Raw genomic sequence first — 22,441 nt, 5'->3', positions numbered from 1 at the left:
AGGATGGTCTCGATCTCCTGACCTTGTGATCCGCCCGTCTCGGCCTCCCAAAGTGCTGGGATTACAGGCTTGAGCCACCGCACCCGGCCTTTTTTTTTTTTTTTTTTTGAGATGGAGTCTCACTCTGTCACCCAGGCTGGAGTACAGTGGCGCAATCTCGGTTCACTGCAACCTCCACCTTCCAAGTTCAAGTGATTCTCCTGCCTCAGCCTCCCGAGTAGCTGTGATTACAGGCATGCACCATGGCACCCGGCTACTTTTTGTATTTTTAGTGGAGAGGGGATGTTTCACCACATTGGTCAGGCTGGTCTCGAACTCCTGACCTCAAATGATCCGCCCACCTCGGCCTCCCGAAGTGCTGGGATTACAGGTGTGAGGGACCACACCCAGCCACCCCTTATTCTTTATATGCTGTATTAGGGTGGTACCTTTACAATTGATGAGTCAATATTGACACATTATGATGAATTCAAGTCCACAGTTTACATTAGGGTTCATTGTTTGTGTTGTAGTTTGTGAGTTTTGACCCATGCATAACTACATCATACATAGTAGTTTAACTACCCTAAAAGTCCCCTGTGCCTCATGTTTTCATCTCTCCCTCTTCACTCCCAAGCCCCTGGCAACCACCAATCTTTTTACCATCTCCATAGTTTTGTCTTTTCCAAAGCGTCTCAGAGTTGGAATCATAATATTCGTAGCTTTTCAACTTGCTTCTTTCATTGGGTGATATGCATTTAAGTTTCCTCCATGTCTGTTCCTTTCTTTTTGAGACTGAGTCTCTCTCTATCGCCCAGGCTGGAGTGCAGTGACACCATCTCAGCTCACTGCAACCTCCGCCTCCTGGGTTCAAGCGATTCTCCTGCCTCCGCCTCCTGAGTAGCTGTTATTACAGGCGCCCACCACCACGCCTGGCTCATTTTTATACTTTTAGTAGAGATGGGTTTTTGCCATGTTGGCCAGGCTGGTCTCAAACTCCTGACCTCAGGTGATTTGCCCACCTGGGCCTTCCAAAGTGCTGGGATTACAGGCGTGGACCACCGTGCCCGGCCTAATTTTTGTATTTTTAGTAGAGATGGGGTTTTACCGTGTTGGCCAGGCTGGTCTCGAACCCCTGACCTCAAATGCTTGGCCTGCCTCAGCCTTCCAAAGTGCTGGAATTACAGGCGTGAGCCACCACACCCAGCCTAATTTTTGTATTTTTAGTAGAGACGGTGTTTTACCATGTTGACCAGGCTGGTCTCGAACCCCTGACCTCAAATGATCGGCTTGCCTTGCCCTCCCAAAGTGCCCGGATTACAGGCATGAGCCACAGCGCCCAGCCTCCTCCATGTCTTTTCAAAGCTTAATAGTTCTTTTCTTTTTTTGAGCCAGAGTCTTGCTCTGTCACCCAGGCTGGAGTGCAGGGGTGAGATCTTGGCTCACTGCAGCCTGGAACCCCTGGACTAAAGCAATCCTCCCTCCCCAGCCCCTCAAGTAGCTGGGACTACAGGCACACACCGCCACATCGCGCTAATTTTTCTATTTTTTTGTAGAGACAAGAGTCTCACCATGTTGGCCAGGCTGGCCTATCCAGCCTGGGTGCTATTCAAAGCCTGAAATGTCAAGGGCAGGCAGAGGACAGTGGCAGGGGCTACGTCAGAAGATGGCTGAAAGCCTCAGGGAAATGTTTTGTTTTGTTTTTGTTTTTGAGACGGAGTCTCCCTCTGTCACCCAGGCTGGAGTGCAGTGGCACGATCTCGGCTCACTGCAGGCTCCGCCTCCCGGGTTCATGCTATTCTCCTACCTCAGCCTCCCAAGTAGCTGGGACCACAGGCGCCTGCCACCACACCCAGCTAATTTTTTTGCATTTTTAGTAGAGACGGGGGTTTCACCACGTTAGCCAGGATGGTCTTGATCTCCTGACCTCGTGATCCACCCACCTCAGCTTCCCAAAGTGCTGGGATTACAGGCGTGAACCACCGCGCCTGGCCGGAAATGTGTTTTAATTGGGTGGATCGAGCAGGAGTTCAGCAGGTGAGGGAAAGGGGAGGGGACACCCATACCGGACACAGGTATGGCATGAGCTGTGGCTCTGGGGCAAGATGGTGAGGAGCACAGGGGTGCCCGAAGGTTCAGTGCCTGTAGTTGGGAAGGCCACTCCAGGCTGAGTGATGGGGCCAAGCCAGGGGGCTGATACCCCAAGGACTCTCCCATGATGAAGGGATTCCTGGACAGCTGTTAGTCAAAAATTTCCAGCTACCCTCCTGTCTCCTTTCTTTCCCAAAGCCTTTCTGCTTGGGCTCACTTGCCCAAATGTGCCAAATGTGAGACACGGCACCCTCCAGGCTGGAAGTGGATGTCCTGTCCTGTCACCACAACACACCCCTGACCTTATGGCTGTAACTCAGCCTTCTTCCAGCCCAGGGTTCTGCCAGCCCCAAGCTTACCCGCCTTTGGCACTGGCCCATGTTCCAGCTCCACCAGCTGGGCTGTTCTTCCTCACAAGCCAGCAGGTGGTGGGCAGGGTCTGAAAACTGCCTGCCCGGGAAACCATGGGAGGGGAGGGGCAGCACCCAATGGCAGGTATGCCTTCATGGCGGCTAACAATAGCCGGAAAGCAACCAGACCCAGGCACAGGTGTGCAAACTTGGTCACCTGGGAGGTAGGAATAGCCATTACCCTCATGTCACCATCTGCAAGGAAATATACTCAGAGAGGTGACGGAGCCAACCTGAGCTCACACAGCCAGTTAGGTGGGCAGGGAGTGCCTCCACGGCCTCCTAATTCCAGAGCTCAGGTTTTTTCTCTGGAGGTGTCTGGCACCGTTCTGCACACTGGGGCTACTGAGGGGACTGTGATGACGAGCTCCTGCCCTCATGGGGCAGCCCTGCTCAGTGGGGAGAAACATTCAACAAAACAAGCAGCGAGCAGAAATTCCTTCTCAGGGCCACGGAGCTCGGCCTGTCCTCGGCCTGGCTTCTCTGTGTCGCTCAGTTCCCAGGCTGGTGCTGTCCTTCCCTGTCCCAGAAGTCCCAGGGCAAAATCTGGTCTCCCCTGAAAGCTGGGTCAGTGCAACACATGGCCTTCAGCTGAGGGCACTCAGAGGCAGAAAGGCCATCTTTTCCATGTGTCCCTTCTACGCACCCCTGGGGGGAATCCGGCCTCTGCTTGAACTTGCCCTTGATGGGAGACTCATTACCTCACAAAATGAACCATGCCATACCCAGGCAATGTTAATGGAGACATCCCCTGGCCCCTAACATTCGGCTAAGCATGGTAGCTCATGCCTGTAATCTCGGTACGTTGGGAGGCTGAGGTGGCCGAGGATTCGCTTGAGTCCAGGAATTCGAGATTAGCAGGTTTTTTTTGTTGTTTTTTGTTTTTTTTAAGACGGCGTTTCGCTCTTGTTGCCCAGGCTGGAGTGCAATGGTGTGATCCCGGTTCACCACAACCTCTGCCTTCCAGGTTCAAGTGATTCTCCTGCCTCAGCCTCCCAAGTAGCTGGGATTACAGGCATGCGCCACCACGTCTGACTAATTTTGTATTTTTAGTAGAGACGGGGTTTCTCCATCTTGGTCAGGCTCTTCTTGAACTCCTAACCTCAAGTGATCCACCTGCCTCGGCCTCCCAGTGTTGGGATTATAGGCATGAACTATCACACGTGGCCGAGACTAGCCCTTTTTTTTTTTTTAAGATGGAGTCTTGCTCTGTCACCCAGGCTGGAGCGCAGTGGCGCGATCTCGGCTCACTGCAAGCTCTGCCTTCCGGGTTCACACCATTCTCCTGCCTCAGCCCCTGCCCAGCAGCTGGGACTACAGGCGCAAGCCCCCATGCCCAGCTAATTTTTTCGTATTTTTAGTAGAGACAGGGTTTCACCGTGTTAGCTAGGATGGTTTCAATCTCCAGACCTCGTGATCCGCCCGCCTTGGCCTCCCAAAGTGCTGGGATTACAGGCGTCAGCCACCGTGCCTGGCAAGAGATTAGCCCATTTTTAACCCTTCCTATTGCCCTGACACCTCAACATCCCCACACACAGGCTGAGAGCACCCCACCCTGGCAGCCAGGCAGCCCCGTGGAATAAGCCTGGTCCCTGCCCCAGGTTCCCTTCCAGCCTTCCCCTGAGGGTCACCCAGTCACTTTGAAACACACCGGCGAGATCTGCTCACGTCTCTGGCTAGTGCCTTCCGCCCTGACCCCCAGGAAAGGCACTTGCCTGCGGGACCTCAGGCCCTCACGCTCTCTTGGCCCTGCACCTGCTAGGTGGGCCCGCTCCCTGTGGGCTCCTCCCATCCAGCCCCCTACATGAGGGCCAGCCTTCCTCTCTGGGGCCCATGAGTGTAATTGAGCCCTCACCTACACCTCTCTGAGTGTGATTTCTGCGGCTGTGCTGGAAAGACCCCAAAAGGCCAAAGGGGCTTCCCTGTCTCCAGCACTCCCTCCCTCCGTGGAGCCAGCGCCCCTCGCCCATTCCTTCTGTGCCCTGCTCCTCACTCGGCCCCCAGAAACACACACATGTCATGAATTGCCCCTCATCACCTAACAGCCTCTGAAATCCTTTGTGTTATACCTAACTCATCCCTTCTTTTTTTTTTTTTGAGACGGAGTCTCGCTCTGTCGCCCAGGCTGGAGTGCAGTGGCCGGATCTCAGCTCACTGCAAGCTCCGCCTCCCGGGTTCCCGCCATTCGCCTGCCTCAGCCTCCCGAGTAGCTGGGACTACAGGTGCCTACCACCTCGCCTGGCTAGTTTTTTGTATTTTTTAGTAGAGACAGGGTTTCACCATGTTAGCCAGGATGGTCTCGATCTCCTGACCTCGTGATCCGCCCGCCTCGGCCTCCCAAAGTGTTGGGATTACAGACTTGAGCCACCGCGCCCTGCCCCTCATTCCTCCTTGAGACTAAATGTCTTTGATTTCTCAATCATCCCTCGCCCGCCAGCTGCTCTCCCTCCGTTTTTGCTGCTCTGACATTGTCCATAAACACTTTGACAAGTGACCAGCATTGCCTGAGCATGGAGAACAGAACTCGGCCCTTGCCCTCCAGTTCCCCCTTATCTCAGCCTGGGGATGGATAGCAAAGACCCAGGCAATAGGAGCGACACAGCAGGAGGGCAAGGACCATCCCACATGAGTAGACGGCCTGGTTCCCACAGTCATTCAGCCATCACCTATCAGTGCTGCAAGCGTGTCAGGCTGGGACCAGGCAGGGGCCTGTGGAGCTGGAGGCTATGCCGGGGAGAAAGCACAGAGGCACATGCCTGACCTGGATCATCTCAGGGATATGAGTGCTTTGGAGAAAACGGAAGAAGGTGGTAAGAAAGTGGGGCTAGAGGGACCATCAGGAGAGCCTCTCTGGGACCAGCCATGGTGGCTGACGCCTGCAATCCCAGCACTTTGGGAGGCTGAGGGCAGGTGGATCACCTGAGGTCAGGAGTTCGAGACTAGCCTGACCAACATAGTAAAACCCCATCTCTACTAAAAACACAAAAATTAGCCGGGCGTGGTGGCGGGTGCCTATAGTCCCAGCTCCTCAGGAGGCTGAGACAGGAGAATTGCTTGAACCCGGGAGGCAGAGGTTGTAGTGAGCCAAGATCATGCCACTGTACTCCAGCCTGGGTGACAGAGTAAGGCTCAGTCTCAAAAAAAAAAAAAAAAAAAAAAAAAAAAAAGGAGAGCCTCTCTGGGAAGGTGGAAGACAGGACAGGCTGCTCCAAATGATGAAAGGAGCCAGGCCTGCAGAGATGGGGGAAGAGAATTCTAGTAGAGGGGCCTGCCATGCAAAGGCCCTGAGGCAGGGAGGGGCACGGCGCTTGAAGATTGCTGTGTCTCCAGCAAAACCAGCAAGGGCAGAAGGAAGGGGGTGGAGGGGGAGGCCAGAGAGGTGAGGAACCTGAGTTTATTTATGTTCCAGGGGAGGCCTTTGGAGGGCATTAGGGCTCTGATAGAATCTGATTTATGCTTTAAAATGCAAGAGAGGTTGGGCGTGGTGACTCATGCCTGTAATCCCAGCTCTTTGGGAGGCTGAGATGAGAGGATCACTGAAGCCGAGTTACAGACCACCCTGGGCAACATAACAAGACCCCCATCTCTAATTTTTTTTTTTTTTTTTTGAGACGGAGTCTCGCACTGTCGCCCAGGCTGGAGTGCAGTGGCCGGATCTCAGCTCACTGCAAGCTCCGCCTCCTGGGTTTACGCCACTCTCCTGCCTCAGCCTCCCAAGTGCTGGGACTACAGGCACCCGCCACCTCGCCCGGCTAGTTTTTTGTATTTTTTTTTTTTAGTAGAGACGGGGTTTCACTGTGTTAGCCAGTGATGGTCTCGATCTCCTGACCTCGTGATCCGCCCGTCTCGGCCTCCCAAAGTGCTGGGATTACAGGCTTGAGCCACTGCGCCCGGACGTATTTTTAAAATAATAATAAAATAGAAGAGAAAGAAGAGACCAGTGGAGACTAGAGTCACCAGGAAACGCTTCATGGAAGAGGCAATGATGCCTTCTTGAAACCACAGAATTACAGAGGAGTCATTATTTCCTATGAGCAGTACAAAAATCACCCCCTTAAACATGCGGCTGGGCATGGTGGCTCCTGCCTGTAATCCTATGGGAGGTCAAGGTGGGCGGATCATGTGAGCCCAGGAGTTTGTCTGTTTTTTGTTTTGTTTTTGTTTTTTTAGACAGAGTCTCGCTCTGTTGCCCAGGCTGGAGTGCAGTGGTGCAATCTTGGCTCACTGCAAGCTCCGCCTCCTAGGTTCACGCCATTCTCCTGTCTCAGCCTCCCAGGTAGCTGGGACTACAGGCGCCCGCCACCACGCCCGGCTAATTTTTTGTATTTTTAGTAGAGATGGGGTTTCACCGTGTTAGCCAGGATGGTCTTGATCTTGCGATCTGCCCACCTCGGGCTCCCAAAGTGCTGGGATTACAGGCGTGTGCCACCACGCCCAGCTGAACGCAGGAGTTTGAAACCAGCCTGGGCAACATGGCAAAACCCCATCTCTACAAAAAATACAAAAAAAATTAACCGGGAATGGTGGCACATGCCTGTAGTTCTAGCTACTCAGGAGGCTGAAGTAGGAGGATCACCTGAGCCTGGGAGGTTGAGGCTGCAGTGAGCTGTGATTGTGCCACTGCACTCCAGCCTAGGTGATGGAGTAAGACCCTGTCTCAAGAAAAATAAAAAATAAATATCAAAACAGTTTCTCCCACGAAGGTATACAAATGGCCAATAAGCATATGAAAAGATACTCAACATCATTAACTGTCAGAAAAAAATGCAAATCAAAACCATAATGAGATACCACTTCAGGGGAGCAGTGGTTCACACTTATAATCCCAGCACTTTGGGAGGTCAAGGCAGGCTAATTGCTTGAGGCCAGGAGTTCAAGACCAGCCTGGGCAACATGGTGAGACGCTGTCGCTGCACAAAAAATAAAAAATTAGCAGCCGGGCATGGTGGCTCATGCCTGTAATCCCAGCACTTTGGGAGGCTGAGACAGGTCAGGAGTTCGAGATCAGCCTGGCCAACATAGTGAAATCCTGTCTCTACTAAAAATACAAAAGTTAGCCACATGTGGTGGCGCGTGCCTATAATCCCAACTACTTGGGAGGCTGAGGCAGGAGAATCGCTTGAACCCAGAAGGCAGAAGTTGCAGTGAGCCGAGACCACAGCATTGCACTCCAGCCTGGGTGACAGAGTGAGACTCTGTTTCAAAAAATAAAATAAAATAAAATAAAATTAGCAGAGTGTGGTGGCATGCACCTGTAATCCCAGCTACTTGGGAGGCTGAGGTGGGAGGATCACCCCAGGAGGTCAAGGCTGCAGTGAGCTGTGATCATACCACTGCACTCCAGCCTGGACGACAGAGTGAGACCCTGTCTCAAAAAAAAAAGAGCTGTCAGGCTGGGCATGGTGGCTCACGCCTGTAATCCCAGCACTTTGGGAGGCCGAGGCAGGTGGATCACAAGGTCAGGAGTTCAAGACCAGCCTGGCCAAGATGGTGAAACCTTGTCTCTACTAAAAATACAAAAATTATTTTGCCGGGTGTCGTGGCGGGCGCGGTGGCGGGCGCCTGTAATCCCGGCTGAGACAGGAGAGTCGCTGGAACCTGGGAGGTGGAGGTTGCTGTGAACCGAGATGACGCCATTGCACTCCAGCCTGGGCAACAGAGCAAGACTCCATCTCAAAAAAACAAAAAGAACTAGTACAAGGTGCAGGAAGAGAAGCTGCCCGGTGATGTTCTTGCTATTCAGCCATGGCCTCGAGGCAGCATTGTTCATAACCATGAGTAGCCTGGCCTCTCTGAACAGCTCCTGAAAAGCACTTTTGTTACTTTAGCTTTGCAGTTTACCTCCTTCTATGTTCAGGGCTCAAACCCCGTTTAACACGCGCCCCCTACTGGGCCACTGAGAACTGCTCGTCTCTGCAGGTCCCCCTCCACCCGGTGTGCAGGCTCCCTGTGCGCAACTCCCCTCCTCCAGGCTCCAGGGCCCAGACTGAGTTCACATTCTGGTCTGCACTGCCAGATCTCCCTCCAGCCTCTCACCAGCTCCATCATCCTCTGATCTGCCCCAGAGGCACATCTCTAAGAACACTAATGCCATCACTCAAAAACATTTGGCTGGAAGCTGGGCACGGTGGCTCATGCGTGTAATCCCAGCACGTTGGGAGGTGGAAGACGGCAGATCACTTGAGGTCTGGAGTTCAAGAACACCCTGGCCAACATGGTGAAACCCCGTTTCTACTAAAAATACAAAACTGGCTGGGCGCGGTGGCTCACGCCTGTAATCCCAGCACTTTGGGAGGCTGAGGCGGGCGGATCACAAGGTCAGGAGATCGAGACCACAGTGAAACCCCGTCTCTACTAAAAATACAAAAAATTAGCCGGGCGCGGTTGTGGGCGCCTGTAGTCCCAGCTACTCGGGAGGCTGAGGCAGGAGAATGGCGTGAACCCGGGAGGCGCAGCTTGCAGTGAGCCGAGATCGCGCCACTGCACTCCAGCCTGGGCGACAGAGCCAGACTCCGTCTCAAAAAAAAAAAAAAAAATACAAAACTAGGCCGGGCGCGGTGGCTCAAGCCTGTAATCCCAGCACTTTGGGAGGCCGAGACGGGCGGATCACGAGGTCAGGAGATCAAGACCATCCTGGCTAACACAGTGAAACCCCGTCTCTACTAAAAAAATACAAAAAACTAGCCGGGCGAGGTGACGGGCGCCTGTAGTCCCAGCTACTTGGGAGGCTGAGGCAGGAGAATGGCGTAAACCCGGAAGGCGGAGCTTGCAGTGAGCTGAGATCCGGCCACTGTACTCCAGCCCGGGCGACAGAGTGAGACTCTGTCTCAAAAAAAAAAAAAATACAAAACTAGGTTGCGCGCAGTGGCTCACTCCTGTAATCCCAGCACTTTGGGAGTCCGAGGCGGGTGGATCACGAGTTCAGGAGATTGAGACCATCCTGGCTAATATGGTGAAATCCCATCTCTGCTAAAAACACAAAAAAATTAGCCAGGCATGGTGGCAGACGCCTGTAGTCCCAGGTACTCAGGAGGCTGAGGCAGGAGAATGGCATGAACCTGGGAGGTGGAGCTTGCAGTGAGCTAAGATCATGCCACTGCACTCCAGCCTAGGTGACAGAGCGAGACTCCGTCTCAAAACAAAACAAAACCAGCTGGGCATGGTGGCGCATGCCTGTAATCCCAGCTACTCGGGAGGTTGAGGTGTGACAATCATTTGAACCCAGGAGGCAAAGATTGATGTGAGCCGAGATCGCGCCACTAGCCTGGGCAACAGAGTGAGACTCCATCTCAAAAAGAAAAAAAAAAAGAAAAGAAAAGAAAGGAGGGAAGGGAGGGGAGGGGAGATCAGGTAAGTTAAACCAGGGGTCAGGGGGAAAGTTGGCCAAGTGGCAGGCAGGGTGGGCCTCGGCCTGAAGGAACGCCGTGGACCCGCAGACTTGCTCCTGCTGACAGAGCACCAGCGGCTGGGCAGGAGCACGAATGAGGTGGGTTTGCGTCTGTCACTGGAGGAGTGCTCCGAACGCTTCTCAGGACAAAAGCAGGAGGCTGCCACTGTTCACAGGGTGTGAGATCTAATATGGTTCAGGCTGGGGCAAATCAGTGAAGACCAAAATCCCTCATTTTCCACAATGAGGGACTGGAATCAAAGGTGGATATGCTCCCGCCTGCTCCCAAAGCGTCCTCACGTGCCCCAGGGCCCTCCGCTGGGGTACAGTTCACGTTAGGTGACACACAAACAGCCTGAGGGTGCCCGGTCGCTGAGCAGCTACAGACGCTGTGCGTTACCAGCAGGTGGGGCCCTGCAGGAGACCTTGGCCTCCCCAGACCACAGGGGCTGCAGGGCTGCTGCGGGGAGGGGGCCAGGCAGCCGCAGCACAGCTGGGAATGGCTCCAGAGGGGAGGGTGGAGAGTGCGCTGGCCCCTGGGGGGACTCAGAGAGGCGTTGTGTGTGTTTGGAGCTGGTGGATGTGGTGTGTGGCGGTGTGAGCCAACAGGCCAATGGGCGGCAAGCTTAGGAGGCTTTATGGAGTGCCCTGAAGAACCACTGTGTGGAGGGGAAATGGCCCCTGTGAGGAAAGTCCCAGCAGCCAGTGGAGCGCAACCAGATGCGGGCCCAGACTGGTGGGGTCTCCCCGGGAGTCCAGGTGGGAGGCAGAGGAGGAAAAGGGAGACAGTGAGAAGTTTGTCACCAGGCCCTCACTAATACTCGGGGAGCAGCCCGTGTGCAAAGGAGGTGAAGGATGGTGGTTTGGTTTTGTTTTTTGTTCTGTTTGAGATGGAGTCTTGCTCCATTGTCCAGGCTGGAGTGCAGTGGTGCGATCTCGGCTCACTGCAACCTCCGCCTCCTGGGTTCAAGCAATTCTCCTACCTCAGCCTCCCATGTAGGTGGGATTACAGGCATGAACCACCACACCCAGCTAATTTTTGTATTTTTAGTAGAGATGGGGGTTTCACCATGTTGGCCAGGCTGGTCTCAAACTCCTGACCTCAGGTGATCCACCCGCCTCGGCCTCCCAAAGTGCTGGGACTACAGGCGTGCGCTACTGTGCCCAGTCGAGGATGGGTTTATATTGGGAAAAACGAAGCCTATCAGACTTGGTGAAAACGACGACAGGATGCAACCTTCTGGCCTGGGACCCACCCCAACAAGTGGAAAACAGCAACGGCTCCTGGACAGCTCCCAGCAGGGCTCACTGCTCGGGCCCAGCCTAGCGCTGAGTGGGGCTGTTCCTGGCCCGACAGCCTCCCGAGGCCGGCTGCCAACGCCACACCCTTCCCATCCGTGTCCTGGAAGTGCTCAGAGGAAACATCTGCCCAGAACATGACATCACTAATGAGACAGTCACTATATGACATAAATCCACTTAGCACAGCCTCACCCTCACCTAGCAACTGGGTCACCAGCAAACTAACCACTTGGTGTGACTCCTCCATTAGGACTACGTGGCCCGGGAGCCTCAGAGGCCAACGTTCCCAACCAGGGACTCCACCCTTCTCCCAGAGAGAGGCAAAAACAAAACAATGGAACTGAGAACCCGGCGGAAGAGCTGGGAACGGTTAACAGGGTGTCTCACCTCTGTGTGTAGGAGCCGAGGTGGAGCCGCCAGCTGTGCAGAGGACGCCCCCTCCTGGGGGGTAAGAGCAGAGGACGCCCCCTCCTGGGGGGTAAGAGCAGAGGATGCCCCCTCCTGGGGGGTAAGAGCAGAGGACGCCCCCTCCTGGGGGGTAAGAGCAGAGGATGCCCCCTCCTGGGGGGTAAGAGCAGAGGACGCCCCCTCCTGGGGGGTAAGAGGCCTCACATGAGGCAGGCGGGCAGGGTCCCTGTGGGGTGGCATTGGCTGTTTCTGAGGCAAACAGAACTCCCCCCGGCCCCCGGCCTTTTTTTTTTTTTTTTTGAGACGGAGTCTCACTCTGTCGCCCGGGCTGGAGTACAGTGGCCGGATCTCAGCTCACTGCAAGCTCCGCCTCCCGGGTTTACTTCATTCTCCTGCCTCAGCCTCCCGAGTAGCTGGGACTACAGGCGCCCGCCACCTCGCCTGGCTAGTTTTTTGTATTTTTTTAGTAGAGACGGGGTTTCACCGTGTTAGCCAGGATGGTCTCGATCTCCTGACCTGTGATCCACCCGTCTCGGCCTCCCAAAGTGCTGGGATTACAGGCTTGAGCCACCGCGCCTGGCCCCTTTTTTTTTTTTGACGGAGTTTCGCTCTTATTGCCCAGGCTTGGCGCAATCTCGGCTCACCGTAACCTCTGCCTCCTGGGTTCAAGAGATTCTCCTGCCTCAGCCTCCAGGCTAATTTTTGTATTTTTAGTAGAGAAGAGGTTTCACCATGTTGGCCAGGCTGGTCTCGAACTCCTGACCTCAGGTGATCCACCCTTCTGGGCCTCCCAATGTGCTGGGATTACAGGCGTGAGCCACTGCACCCGGCCACAGAACTCCCCATTTTATACAGTGGGAAACAAAGGCGCAATGACCCTGGGGACAGGCTTGGGAAACAGCTGATAAACAGCAGAGCCAGGCCACAAGGCCAAGTCTGACTCGGGGGCTCCATCCCACACCTGCTATCAACAGCAAACACATTAAAACTAAATGCCACGGCTGGGCGCAGTGGCTCACACCTGTATTCCCAGCACTCTGGGAGGCTGAGGCAGGCGGATCCCCTAAGGTTAGGAGTTCGAGACCAGCCTGGCCAACATGGTGAAGCCCTGTCTCTACTAAAAATACAAAAATTAGCCAGTAATGGTGGTGTACATCTGTAATCCCAGCTACTTGGGAGGCTGAGGCACAAGAATCGCTTGAACCCGAGAGGCAAAGGTTGCAGTGAGCCGAGGTCACGCCACTGCACTCCAGCCTGGTGGGCGACAGAGCGAGACTCTGTCTCAAAAAACAAAACAAAACAAAGCAAAACAAAACTTAAACACCAGGGAACACACACAACGCACATACCAGTAAGATCGTGAAGAAGGAGCGCCTGAAAAGTCCACCAATTGCAGTTTATTTGGAGTCTAGCCAAGTACCATTTGTATTGTTTCTCTCACTTTCTATTCTACCATATGTGTTGAAAAGATCTATTTTTCCCTAATTGGCAGTGAAACGTCATCAAATATATGTAAAATATACACACACAATATGGCATGTACACTTAACACACGTCCATGCATGGGTACTGAGAGAGCTTGGGCAAGGGTTAGGGAAGACCCTTATCTGAAGGACATACCCTTGGTGCCATTTGGGAGAACAAACTCCTGTTACTAGCATCGCAACAAAAACAGGTGGCAAGTTTTTTTTTTTTTTTTTTTTTTTTGAGACGGAGTCTCGCTCTGTCGCCCAGGCTGGGGTGCAGTGGCCGGATCTCAGCTCACTGCAAGCTCCGCCTCCCGGGTTCCCGCCATTCTCCTGCCTCAGCCTCCCGAGTAGCTGGGACTACAGGCGCCCGCCACCTCGCCCGGCTAGTTTTTTTTGTGTGTATTTTTTTAGTAGAGATGGGGTTTCACCGTGTTAGCCAGGATGGTCTCGATCTCCTGACCTCATGATCCGCCCGTCTCGGCCTCCCAAAGTGCTGGGATTACAGGCTTGAGCCACCGCGCCCGGCCAACAGGTGGCAAGTTTTAAAGATAAACTCAAGACAGCGAGTGAAGCTTCAGCAAATACATGTTAATACGACCGTGAGTAAAAGGCCCTTCCTGGCCGGGCGTGGTGGCTCACACCTGTAATTTCAGCACTTCGAGAGGCCAAGGCAGGAGGATCACCTGAGGTCAGGAGTTTGGGACCAGCCTGGCCAACATGGTAAAATCCCGTCTCCACTAAAAATACAAAAATTAGTTGGGTATGGTGGCGGGCGCCTGTAATCCCAGCTACTCGGGAGGCTGAGGCAGGAGAATCCCATGAACCCAGGAGATGGAGGTTGCAGTGAGCCTAGATCTTGCCATTGCACTCCAGCCTGGGTGTCAAGAGTGAAACTCCACCTCAAAAAAAAAAAAAAAAAAGAAAGAAACAGCAATGTAACTCGTGTGTTATTACTCAGATGCATCTGTCCGTCTACCCGCCGACTCAGGTCCTCTCCATACACTCCTGTAAGTCACTGGGCTACCAGAAGACTGCATGAGAACACCATGCTCATCCAGCCTGTCTCGCAGCCATCGCTCCTCTTACAGCTCCTGGCTGCCCACGCGCTTCCCTGCAGCAAACCCAGCCGCTGATGTCATAAAAGGGACAGCCGGACCTGGCTGCACTCATCTGCTTCAATTTACTACAGACTCATCCACAAACCTTAAGTGGCAGAAACAGGTCTTTCTGAAGCCAGGTGTGGTGGCTCATGCCTGTAATCCCAACACTTTGGGAGGCTTAGGCAGGAGGATCGCTTGAGCCCAGGAGTTCGAAACCAGCCTGGCCAACATGGTGAAACTCTGTCTCTGCAAAAAAATGTTAAAAATTAGCTGGGGGTGGTGGTGTGTGCCTGTGGTCCCAGCTACTCGGGAGGCTGAGGTGGGTGGATCACTTGAGCCCAGGAAGTTGAGGCTGCAGTGAGCCATGATTGCACCACGGCACTCCAGTCTGGGTGACAGGGCGAGATCCTGCCTGAAAAGAAAAAAGAAAAGAACACAGGTCTTCCTGGGATCACCTAGACAAAGGCCTTTGTAAAGATAAATCACTGAGGAATATTTCTAGTTGCCTGTTTTCTTCAAAATCACAGTCAAGTAAGCCAGGTGCGGTGGCTCACATCTGTAATTCCAGCACTTTGGGAGGCTGAGGTGTGCAGATCACCTGAGGTCAGGAGTTTGAGACCAGCCAGCCCAACATGGTGAAAGCCCGTCTCTACTAAAAATACAAAAATTAGCCAGATGTGGTGGCGAGTGCCTGTAATCCCAGCTACGTGGGAGCCCGAAGTGGGAGAATGAGTACCCAGGAGGCAGAGGTTGCAGTGAGCCGAGATTGTGCCAGTGCATTCCAGCCTGGGCGACAGAGCAAAACTGTCTCAGGAAAAAAAAAATTGCAGTCAAGGAAAAAAGGATGGAACTAAAAGAGCCGTCAGTTAAATACATTCCTCTCTCATGGCACGACTAGTCTATAAGATTTGTTTTGTTTTTAATTTAGTGTAAAGTTTTTTAATGTTAAAACCCTGTGACACATCAAATTACATGCTGAAGCTGTTACTTTCTGCCAAAAAAGTGAGTTTTTAATACAAAAATTCTGCTTAGGTTAAAAATTAAAGGCTGGGCACGGTGGCTCCAGCCTGTAATCCCAGCACTTTGGGAGGCCGAGACGGGCGGATCACGAGGTCAGGAGATTGAGACCATCCTGGCTAACACGGTGAAACCCCATCTCTACTAAAAAAAAATACAAAAAACTAGCCGGGCGAGGTGGCGGGCGCCTGTAGTCCTAGCTACTCGGGAGGCTGAGGCAGGAGAATGGCGTAAACCCGGGAGGCGGAGCTTGCAGTGAGCTGAGATCCGGCCACTGCACTCCGGCCTGGGCGACAGAGCGAGACTGTCTCAAAAAAAAAAAATTAAAAAACAAAAAATGCAAGTTTTATACATCTGCATGAATTGGTACCTTTCGCAATAGTCAAACAGACTACAGACCCTTCCAAAGAAGTGCCTTCATTTATTTACAGGGCTTAGGAAAGGAAAAAAGCTCTAGAAAAGGGAAATTTCAAAATAGGGCTTCAGCAGGGGCCCGGGTAGAGTGAGTAGTTTTGATAAGGTCCTGGTGAGAGTCACTTCCAGGTGGTAAGGACGGCTCTCCCCGAGTCTCTGGATCGGCCTGCTCTGGGCCCCAGAGACTGGCCCTGACGACTTCTCAGCTCCCGGTCGGCCCCATCACCCTGGGCCAGTTCTTCATCGAACCTGGAGACAGAAAGAGCCAGGATCACAGCAGGCTCTCTTTCAAAGGCAACAGACCAGGCTGCTGTGTGCCAAATGCAACATCACCCAGAGAAGCGACCTGAGGGGGCCCCCTGGTTCCTGCCAGCTCCCGCCCACCTCCCACCTGGCTGCAGTCCACCTGGTGGCTTTTGCAGCCCGGCAAATGCTGCCCAAGGCCACCGTGCCTACGTGTATAACCTTGTTAAGTTGTTGTTATGGACAGTGCTCTCTCCACGGAAGCTGACATTTTATACAGGTCACCAGGTCAAATTTGGCAAGGACTCCAAAGGCAACATGAATGAGGTGACACGGAACCAGCCCGGGGTACAGAGATGAGACTACCTGGCTGGAAATGCTTCACACAAGGCACCTGCAGGCTGGGGAGACTAACTCCATTTCAGATGGGAGCAGCACATGAGTACCGGCCGGGGGAGGCCAGGGCAGAGAGGCCCACAGTGCACACTCAGCTAGAGACTCTGCCAGTGTGACCCACGCCACCCCTCCCCATTTTCTTTTTTTTTTTTGAGATGGAGTTTCACTCTATCGCCCAGGCTCATATACAGTGGCGTGATCTCGGCTTACTACAACATCTGCCTCCTGGGTTCAAACGATTCTCCTGCCTCAGCCTCCCGAGTAGCTGGGATGACAGGCATGTGCCACCACATCCAGCTAATTTTGTATATTTAGTAGAGACGGGGTTTCCCCATGTTGGCCAAGCTGGTCTCGAACTCCTGACCTCAGGTGATCCGCCCGCCTAGGCCTCCCAAAGGGCTGGGATGACAGGTGTGAGCCATTGTGCCCAGCCCCCATTTTCTTTAACTGCCTGTTTCCCAATTAAAGTTCATGCATCCTCAGGCTGCATGCGCTAAGAAGGTAACAGTGCAGGAAACAGCCTGAACTTGTGTGTATAGAAGAGGTGGACAGCACCCGCAGCTCCCCAGACGGGGCAGTCACAGCAATGGGCAAGTGCTGGGTCTTTCCCACAGTGGCGGGGCCCTTCTCTCATGGGGTCCTGGAGCATGGTCATTGCTGCCGGCACCTATTGCAGGCTGCGGGAGGGAGCAGGCTCTGGGGAACAGGGCCGCCCCTCCACGGTGACTCACATTACCCTCCCAACTCAGGCGGCAGCATCAGGACTTGCTTCCTATGGGGGGAAACTGGGGTTCTAGAGGTTTGCTCAGGGCCTAGGTTCCCACAGCTGGTCTGTGGCAGAGGTAGGATTAACCTCCAGGACTTCTTTTATATATATATATATATATATATATATATATATATATATATATATATATATATATTTTTTTTTTTTTTTTTTTTTTTTTTTTTTGAGACAGAGTTTCACTCTTGTTGCCCAGGCTGGAGCACAATGGCGCGATCTCGGCTCACAGCAACCTCCACCTCCTGGGTTCAAGCGATTATCCTGCCTCAGTCTCCTGAGTAGCTGGGATTACAGGCATGCACCACCACTAATTTTGTATTTTTAGTAGAGATGGAGTTTCTCCATGTTGGTCAGACTGGTCTCGAACTCCCAACCTCAGGTGATCCGCCCGCCTCGGCCTCCCAAAGGCCTCTAGGGTTTCTGATTCCTAATTCGGAGCTTTTTGTCCCACAGAGCTAAGGAGTGTGGAAAGCATCTCCGCCCCGGTAAAAGCACATCCGTCGGTGTGCTGTGCCGGCCATCCTGACCAGGACCTTCGGTTGTATGTAGGTATTTATGTCAAAAACAAAAGGTACCCAGATCCTGAGCGCTAACCTTGTGGACTTCTGGAAAAAGGTAGATTTCTATGGTAAGCTTATTACCAAAACCAGAGTCTGCAGGTTGAATGTAGTATTGGTTAGAAACTTCTGAGGTTGAGGCCGGGCACTGTGGCTCACGCCTGTAATCCCAGCACTTTGGGAGGCCGAGGCGGGTGGATCACGAGGTCAGGAGATCGAGACCATCCTGGCCAACATGGTGAAACCCCGTCTCTACTAAAAATACAAAAATTAGCTGGGCGTGGTGGCGCATGCCCGTAATCCCAGCTACTTGGCAGGCTGAGGCAAGAGAATCGCTTGAACCAGGGAGGCGGAGGTTACAGTGAGCCGAGGTCACGCCACTGCACCCCAGCCTGGCAACAGAGCGAGACTCCATCTCAAAAAAAAAAAAAAAAAAAAAGAGAAACTTCTGAGGTTAAAGAATGCATTTTCTACATTGTGCTTCTGGTGGCAAACTGGGACTGAAAGAGCAGGAGGGAAGAAAGCATTTTCTGACTACTTTTTTTTGAAATGGTCATGCAGACTGGAGTGTAGTGGTGCAATCTCGGCTCACTGCAACCTCTGCCTCCTGGGTTCAAGAGATTCTCATGCCTCGGCCTCCCAAGTAGCTGGGATTACAGGCATATGCCACCATGCCCGGCTAATTTTTTGTATTTTTGGTAGAGATGGGGTTCCATCATGTTGCCAGGCTGGTCTCGAACCCCTGAGCTCAAGCAATCTGCCTGCCTCGGTCTCCCAAAGCGCTGGGATTACAGGCATGAGCCAGCACGCCTGGCCGCGTTTTCTGACTTCTGTCTGTGCGGCAGACACCACAGGCATCCAGGCTCTGCACCAGGGTGGGGCTGTCAGGACAGTGACACGGGTTTGCTTCCTCCCTGGCTCTCGAAGGAGAGACACAGCCACAGTCCCTATGACACAAGGAAGCCAGACAGGATACCCCCGGAACTCTGGAATCTCCCTGGGTGGGGGGTCCTCCAGGATGCCTTCCTGGTCCGTCTCCACAGGATCAGATACCCCGACCCACTGGGGACTCCACATTCATAAATGTCATCACTCCACTGCCCCTCCGTGTTTGCCTCAGTGGCCAGGGGGCTGCGGTGACCGCCCGTCTGGTTTGTGGCTGCCCCCGGCAGCTTGCTCAAGGTCTGGTAGATAGGAACGTACTGAATGAATGGAGAAAAGGACCACATATGGTGACCAGTTTCACGGAGCACTTGTGCTGATCTGTGCAGCTCAAAAAACAAAACAAACAGAAAGGAGCATTTGGCAAGCAGCTGGCACCGGGATGTGCTGTTCCCAGGGGTGGTCTGGCCACCTACTGAGCCAACGCAGAGGAGAATCAGAGCCAAGATAGTTCTTCGAAGCTCCTGTTCTAGCAGGCTTTTCTTCTGGGTTTTCACAGAAAGAATCTAGTCACTATTAGGGTTTTTTAAAGGCTGTAAAAGTACAGCCAGCAACTTCAGAACAGGGTCCACCTCCAGGTGGCAGATGCAAAGTGCCAGGCCTTGTGGGGCCACAGCCAATGGCGTGGCCTGGGGCACGTCAGCTGCCTCCTGCCCACCTTGGCCTCCCAAAGTGCTGGGAGTGACCTCATGCAGCCATTGTCCTCCACTAGATGCTGCTGGGCTCTGAGGGGTTGCTGTGGGCACACAGAGTACCTGGCACGGACGGGCGGCACCGCTCAGATGACGTGGCCCTCGCAGTCAGCACCAACTGCTACTGCTGCAGGTGGCTGCACCTGAAAATGGAGCTGAGGTTCTTTGATCATCTGAATGCCTAGGGGAAGCGAGCCCCGACTGACTGGAAGCGTTTAGAAGCCATCAGCTCTACACAAAAGCCTTCCATTACCCCTCAGGAGCCAGGGGAGGACGGCTGGATCAGGGAGGGGGTCACCTTATTGTCTCTTCAACTAAAAGCAGTGAGGCACTGGTCTCTGCTTCTTCTTTTCTGGGTTTTTTTTTCTTTCTTTCTTTCTTTCTTTTTTTTTTAGGCAGAGTTTTGCTCTGTTGCCCAGGCTGGAGTGCAGTGGCACGATCTCGGCTCACTGCAACCTCCACCTGCCGGTTCAAGCCATTCGCCTGCCCTCAGACTCCCAAGTAGCTGGGATTACAGGTGCCCGCCACCACAGCTGGCTAATTTTTGTATTTTCAGTAGAGACAGGGTTTCACCATGTTGGCTGGGCTGGTCTTGAACTCATGGCCTCAGGTGATCCACCTGCCTTAGCCTCCCAAAGTGCTGGGATTACAGGTATGAGCCACCATGCCTGGCCTGGCCTCTGCTTCTTAGCCTGGAGATGGCAAGTCTGGTCCTCTCCCTCACGAAGGCCACGGGCTGGACAGGTCTCAGGCTCCACACACTCCCAACAAGCCAGCCTCCCCACCACCCTCGCTCACTGGACTGAAGAGAACCCCCCAAGGTCCTCATGCTACTGACAAGTCTCCCCGCAACGGTCCCCACCCCTGTGCACCCTCACAGACCCCCTTGGTCCTCCAGCACAGGGACCATCAGGACCCACCCCCAAGGCCACCATTGCAGTTGCCGTCCCCAACCCTGATGTTACCCTTCACCTCCCAGGCTGCCAATCCCAGTCTGAGCCCATCCCCAGAATCGCCCTCTGTGGGCTCCGGAACTCTCTGCCCATCGCCGCACCCGCCATTGCCCTCCGCTCGTCCTTCAATCTCCGCTCCCCTTTCCTGTTCTAACGGGCTCCTGAGTCTCCTGGGAGACGCTGCTTCCCCCACAGCTCCTGGTATGGGGGCTGCTTTCTCTTCCACCCACCATCCTCCCGGTTGGAGCGGCCTCCTCTCTAAAACCCCCAGCTTTTTCCAGGCCTGGTCATCACAGTTACCTCCCTCCTCGCACAGTCACCTCCAGTCCTCCAGGTCACCACCCCAGATCCCTTGGAGAGCCAGGCTCCTAGTTCATGGTGGCAGGTGATGGCAATGACCAAACAGATGAAAGCCCCAACTCCCTGACCTCTGGTGACCCCATCCTCTACTCCATGTCAGTCCCATCCCCAGGGAGTCCCCAAGCCTCATCACCCCTCATATTATCTCCAAGACTCACTCCCTAACCACTGCCCCTTCTCCTCCCAGCCCACTTCCCTAGTGCCCGACTCCAACAACCCTCCTCCCTGCCAGACTGCCACCCACCCCTGCCTTCTCCCTGTCCCCGCTGCCCTCTCTCTTGCCATCACAAGCTCCCAACCCTGGTCCCTTCCAACCCTCTGCCTTCCCTGTACCTAGCCTGGGCAGCTGACCATGGAGCGAGAGAACAGCTAACCACACACACTGACTGCTTGCCCCTGAAGTTCACAGCCACCACCCTGTAGAGGCCCCGAGGTTGCCGGCAAGCCCAGCGTACTTCCATCTAAACTCCCCTTCCACCTGCTCCTCCTGTCCCAGACAATGAGCTGGGACATGCACATCCACACCACACATCACTCACAGCAGAGGCAGGAGCCAGCTGAGCGTGGGCTCCAGAGTCCTGGGCCCGTGTTCAAATCCTCCCACCAGCAGTGCCTACCAGCTGCAAGCCTGAAGTCTCTTATGTGTGTGTGTAAATTTCACTAAATATTTCTTCTTTTGTTTTTTAAAAATTTAAATGAAACGCACATTTTTGCTTTGACAGAAGCATGTAACTGTGATCCTAACACACCTACTCCTCCGCCTTTTACTGCCGTCTGTTTCCCTCTTTTCTGGCTCCCTCCACACCCACTCGACCGCAGTATCGATGCCAACAACATGATGTGTGTCCTTCCACGTTTCCCTGCTCATGCATTCTTATGTAAGCCACTGCACACATCACTGTATGTACACACAGGGAACTCTGAGGCCAATGTTTTACAAGGAATAAACTATACACCCTTTTCTGCAGTGTGTTTTTCCCAGGCAACCTCCCAAGCCCCACAGTGTAGCTCTGGGCCAATCTTTTTTTGGTTTTTGTTTTTGAGACAGTCTCACTCTGTTGCTCAGGCTGGAGTACAGGGGTGCAATTTGGGCTCACTGCAACCTCTGCCTCCCGGGTTCAAGCGATTCTGCTGCCTCAGCCTCCTGAGTAGCTCAGATTACAGGTGCACACCACCATGCCCAGCTAATTTTTGTATTTTTAGTAGAGACAGGGTTTCACCATGTTGGTCAGGCTGGTCTTGAACTCCTGACCTCATGATCTGCCCGCCTCAGCCTCCCAAAGTGCTGGGTGTGAGCCACCGCAGCCAGCCAGTTCAATCTTTTTAAAGCCCACCTCATAGACCACAGAATGAATGAACCATACTGTGTTCAGCCACCACACTCCTGATGGGCTCTCACTTTGTTCCCACTTTCGTCACTACAAGTATGCCGTGGAACCGCTCTAAGCCTTTGTTTCCACACCCGTGAAATGGAGCTAATAGTCTTACCTACTTCAAAATATTACTGGGGAAAGGAATTGATACTGTGTGTAAAGCATTCTGCACAGTTTCTGACACATGACAAGTCCTCGAAAGTTAGCTATTTCTTTCCCACTCTGTGAGATAGATCTTATTATACCCTTTTTTTTTTTTTTTTTGAGACGGAGTCTCGCTCTGTCACCCAGGCTGGAGTGCGGTGGCCGGATCTCAGCTCACTGCAAGCTCCGCCTCCCGGGTTCACGCCATTCTCCTGCCTCAGCCTCCCGAGTAGCTGGGACTACAGGCGCCCGCCACCTTGCCCGGCTATTTTTTTGTATTTTTAGTAGAGACGGGGTTTCACCGTGTTAGCCAGGATGGTCTCGATCTCCTGACCTCGTGATCCGCCCGTCTCGGCCTCCCAAAGTGCTGGGATTACAGGCGTGAGCCACCGCGCCCGGCCTTTTTTTTTTTTTTTTTTT

At 53.5% G+C, this 22,441-nt stretch overlaps 2 protein-coding genes across 7 annotated transcripts in view; both read right to left on the bottom strand.

Annotated features, from left to right (window-relative positions):
* The window catches only part of TTLL12 (tubulin tyrosine ligase like 12), a 233,898-nt gene that overhangs the window by 69,970 nt on the left and 141,487 nt on the right, over positions 1-22,441 (bottom strand). The gene's annotated exons all lie outside the window — the stretch shown is intronic.
* TTLL1 (TTL family tubulin polyglutamylase complex subunit L1) overlaps positions 15,565-22,441 on the bottom strand; it is a 42,719-nt gene continuing 35,842 nt past the window's right edge. For all 6 annotated transcript variants that reach the window (XM_045363505.2, XM_065522043.1, XM_045363504.2 and 3 more), the window contains one exon: positions 15,565-15,826. In XM_045363505.2, coding sequence (XP_045219440.1) covers positions 15,697-15,826 — 130 coding nt within the window. In that variant the 3' untranslated portion in view covers positions 15,565-15,696. The remainder of the gene's footprint in view (positions 15,827-22,441) is intronic.

This window comes from Macaca fascicularis, chromosome 10 (genome assembly GCF_037993035.2).
Source record: "Macaca fascicularis isolate 582-1 chromosome 10, T2T-MFA8v1.1".
Taxonomy (NCBI): domain Eukaryota; kingdom Metazoa; phylum Chordata; class Mammalia; order Primates; family Cercopithecidae; genus Macaca; species Macaca fascicularis.
Note: the sequence above shows the minus strand (reverse complement) of the source record. Positions and strands in the feature narration are given on the sequence as shown.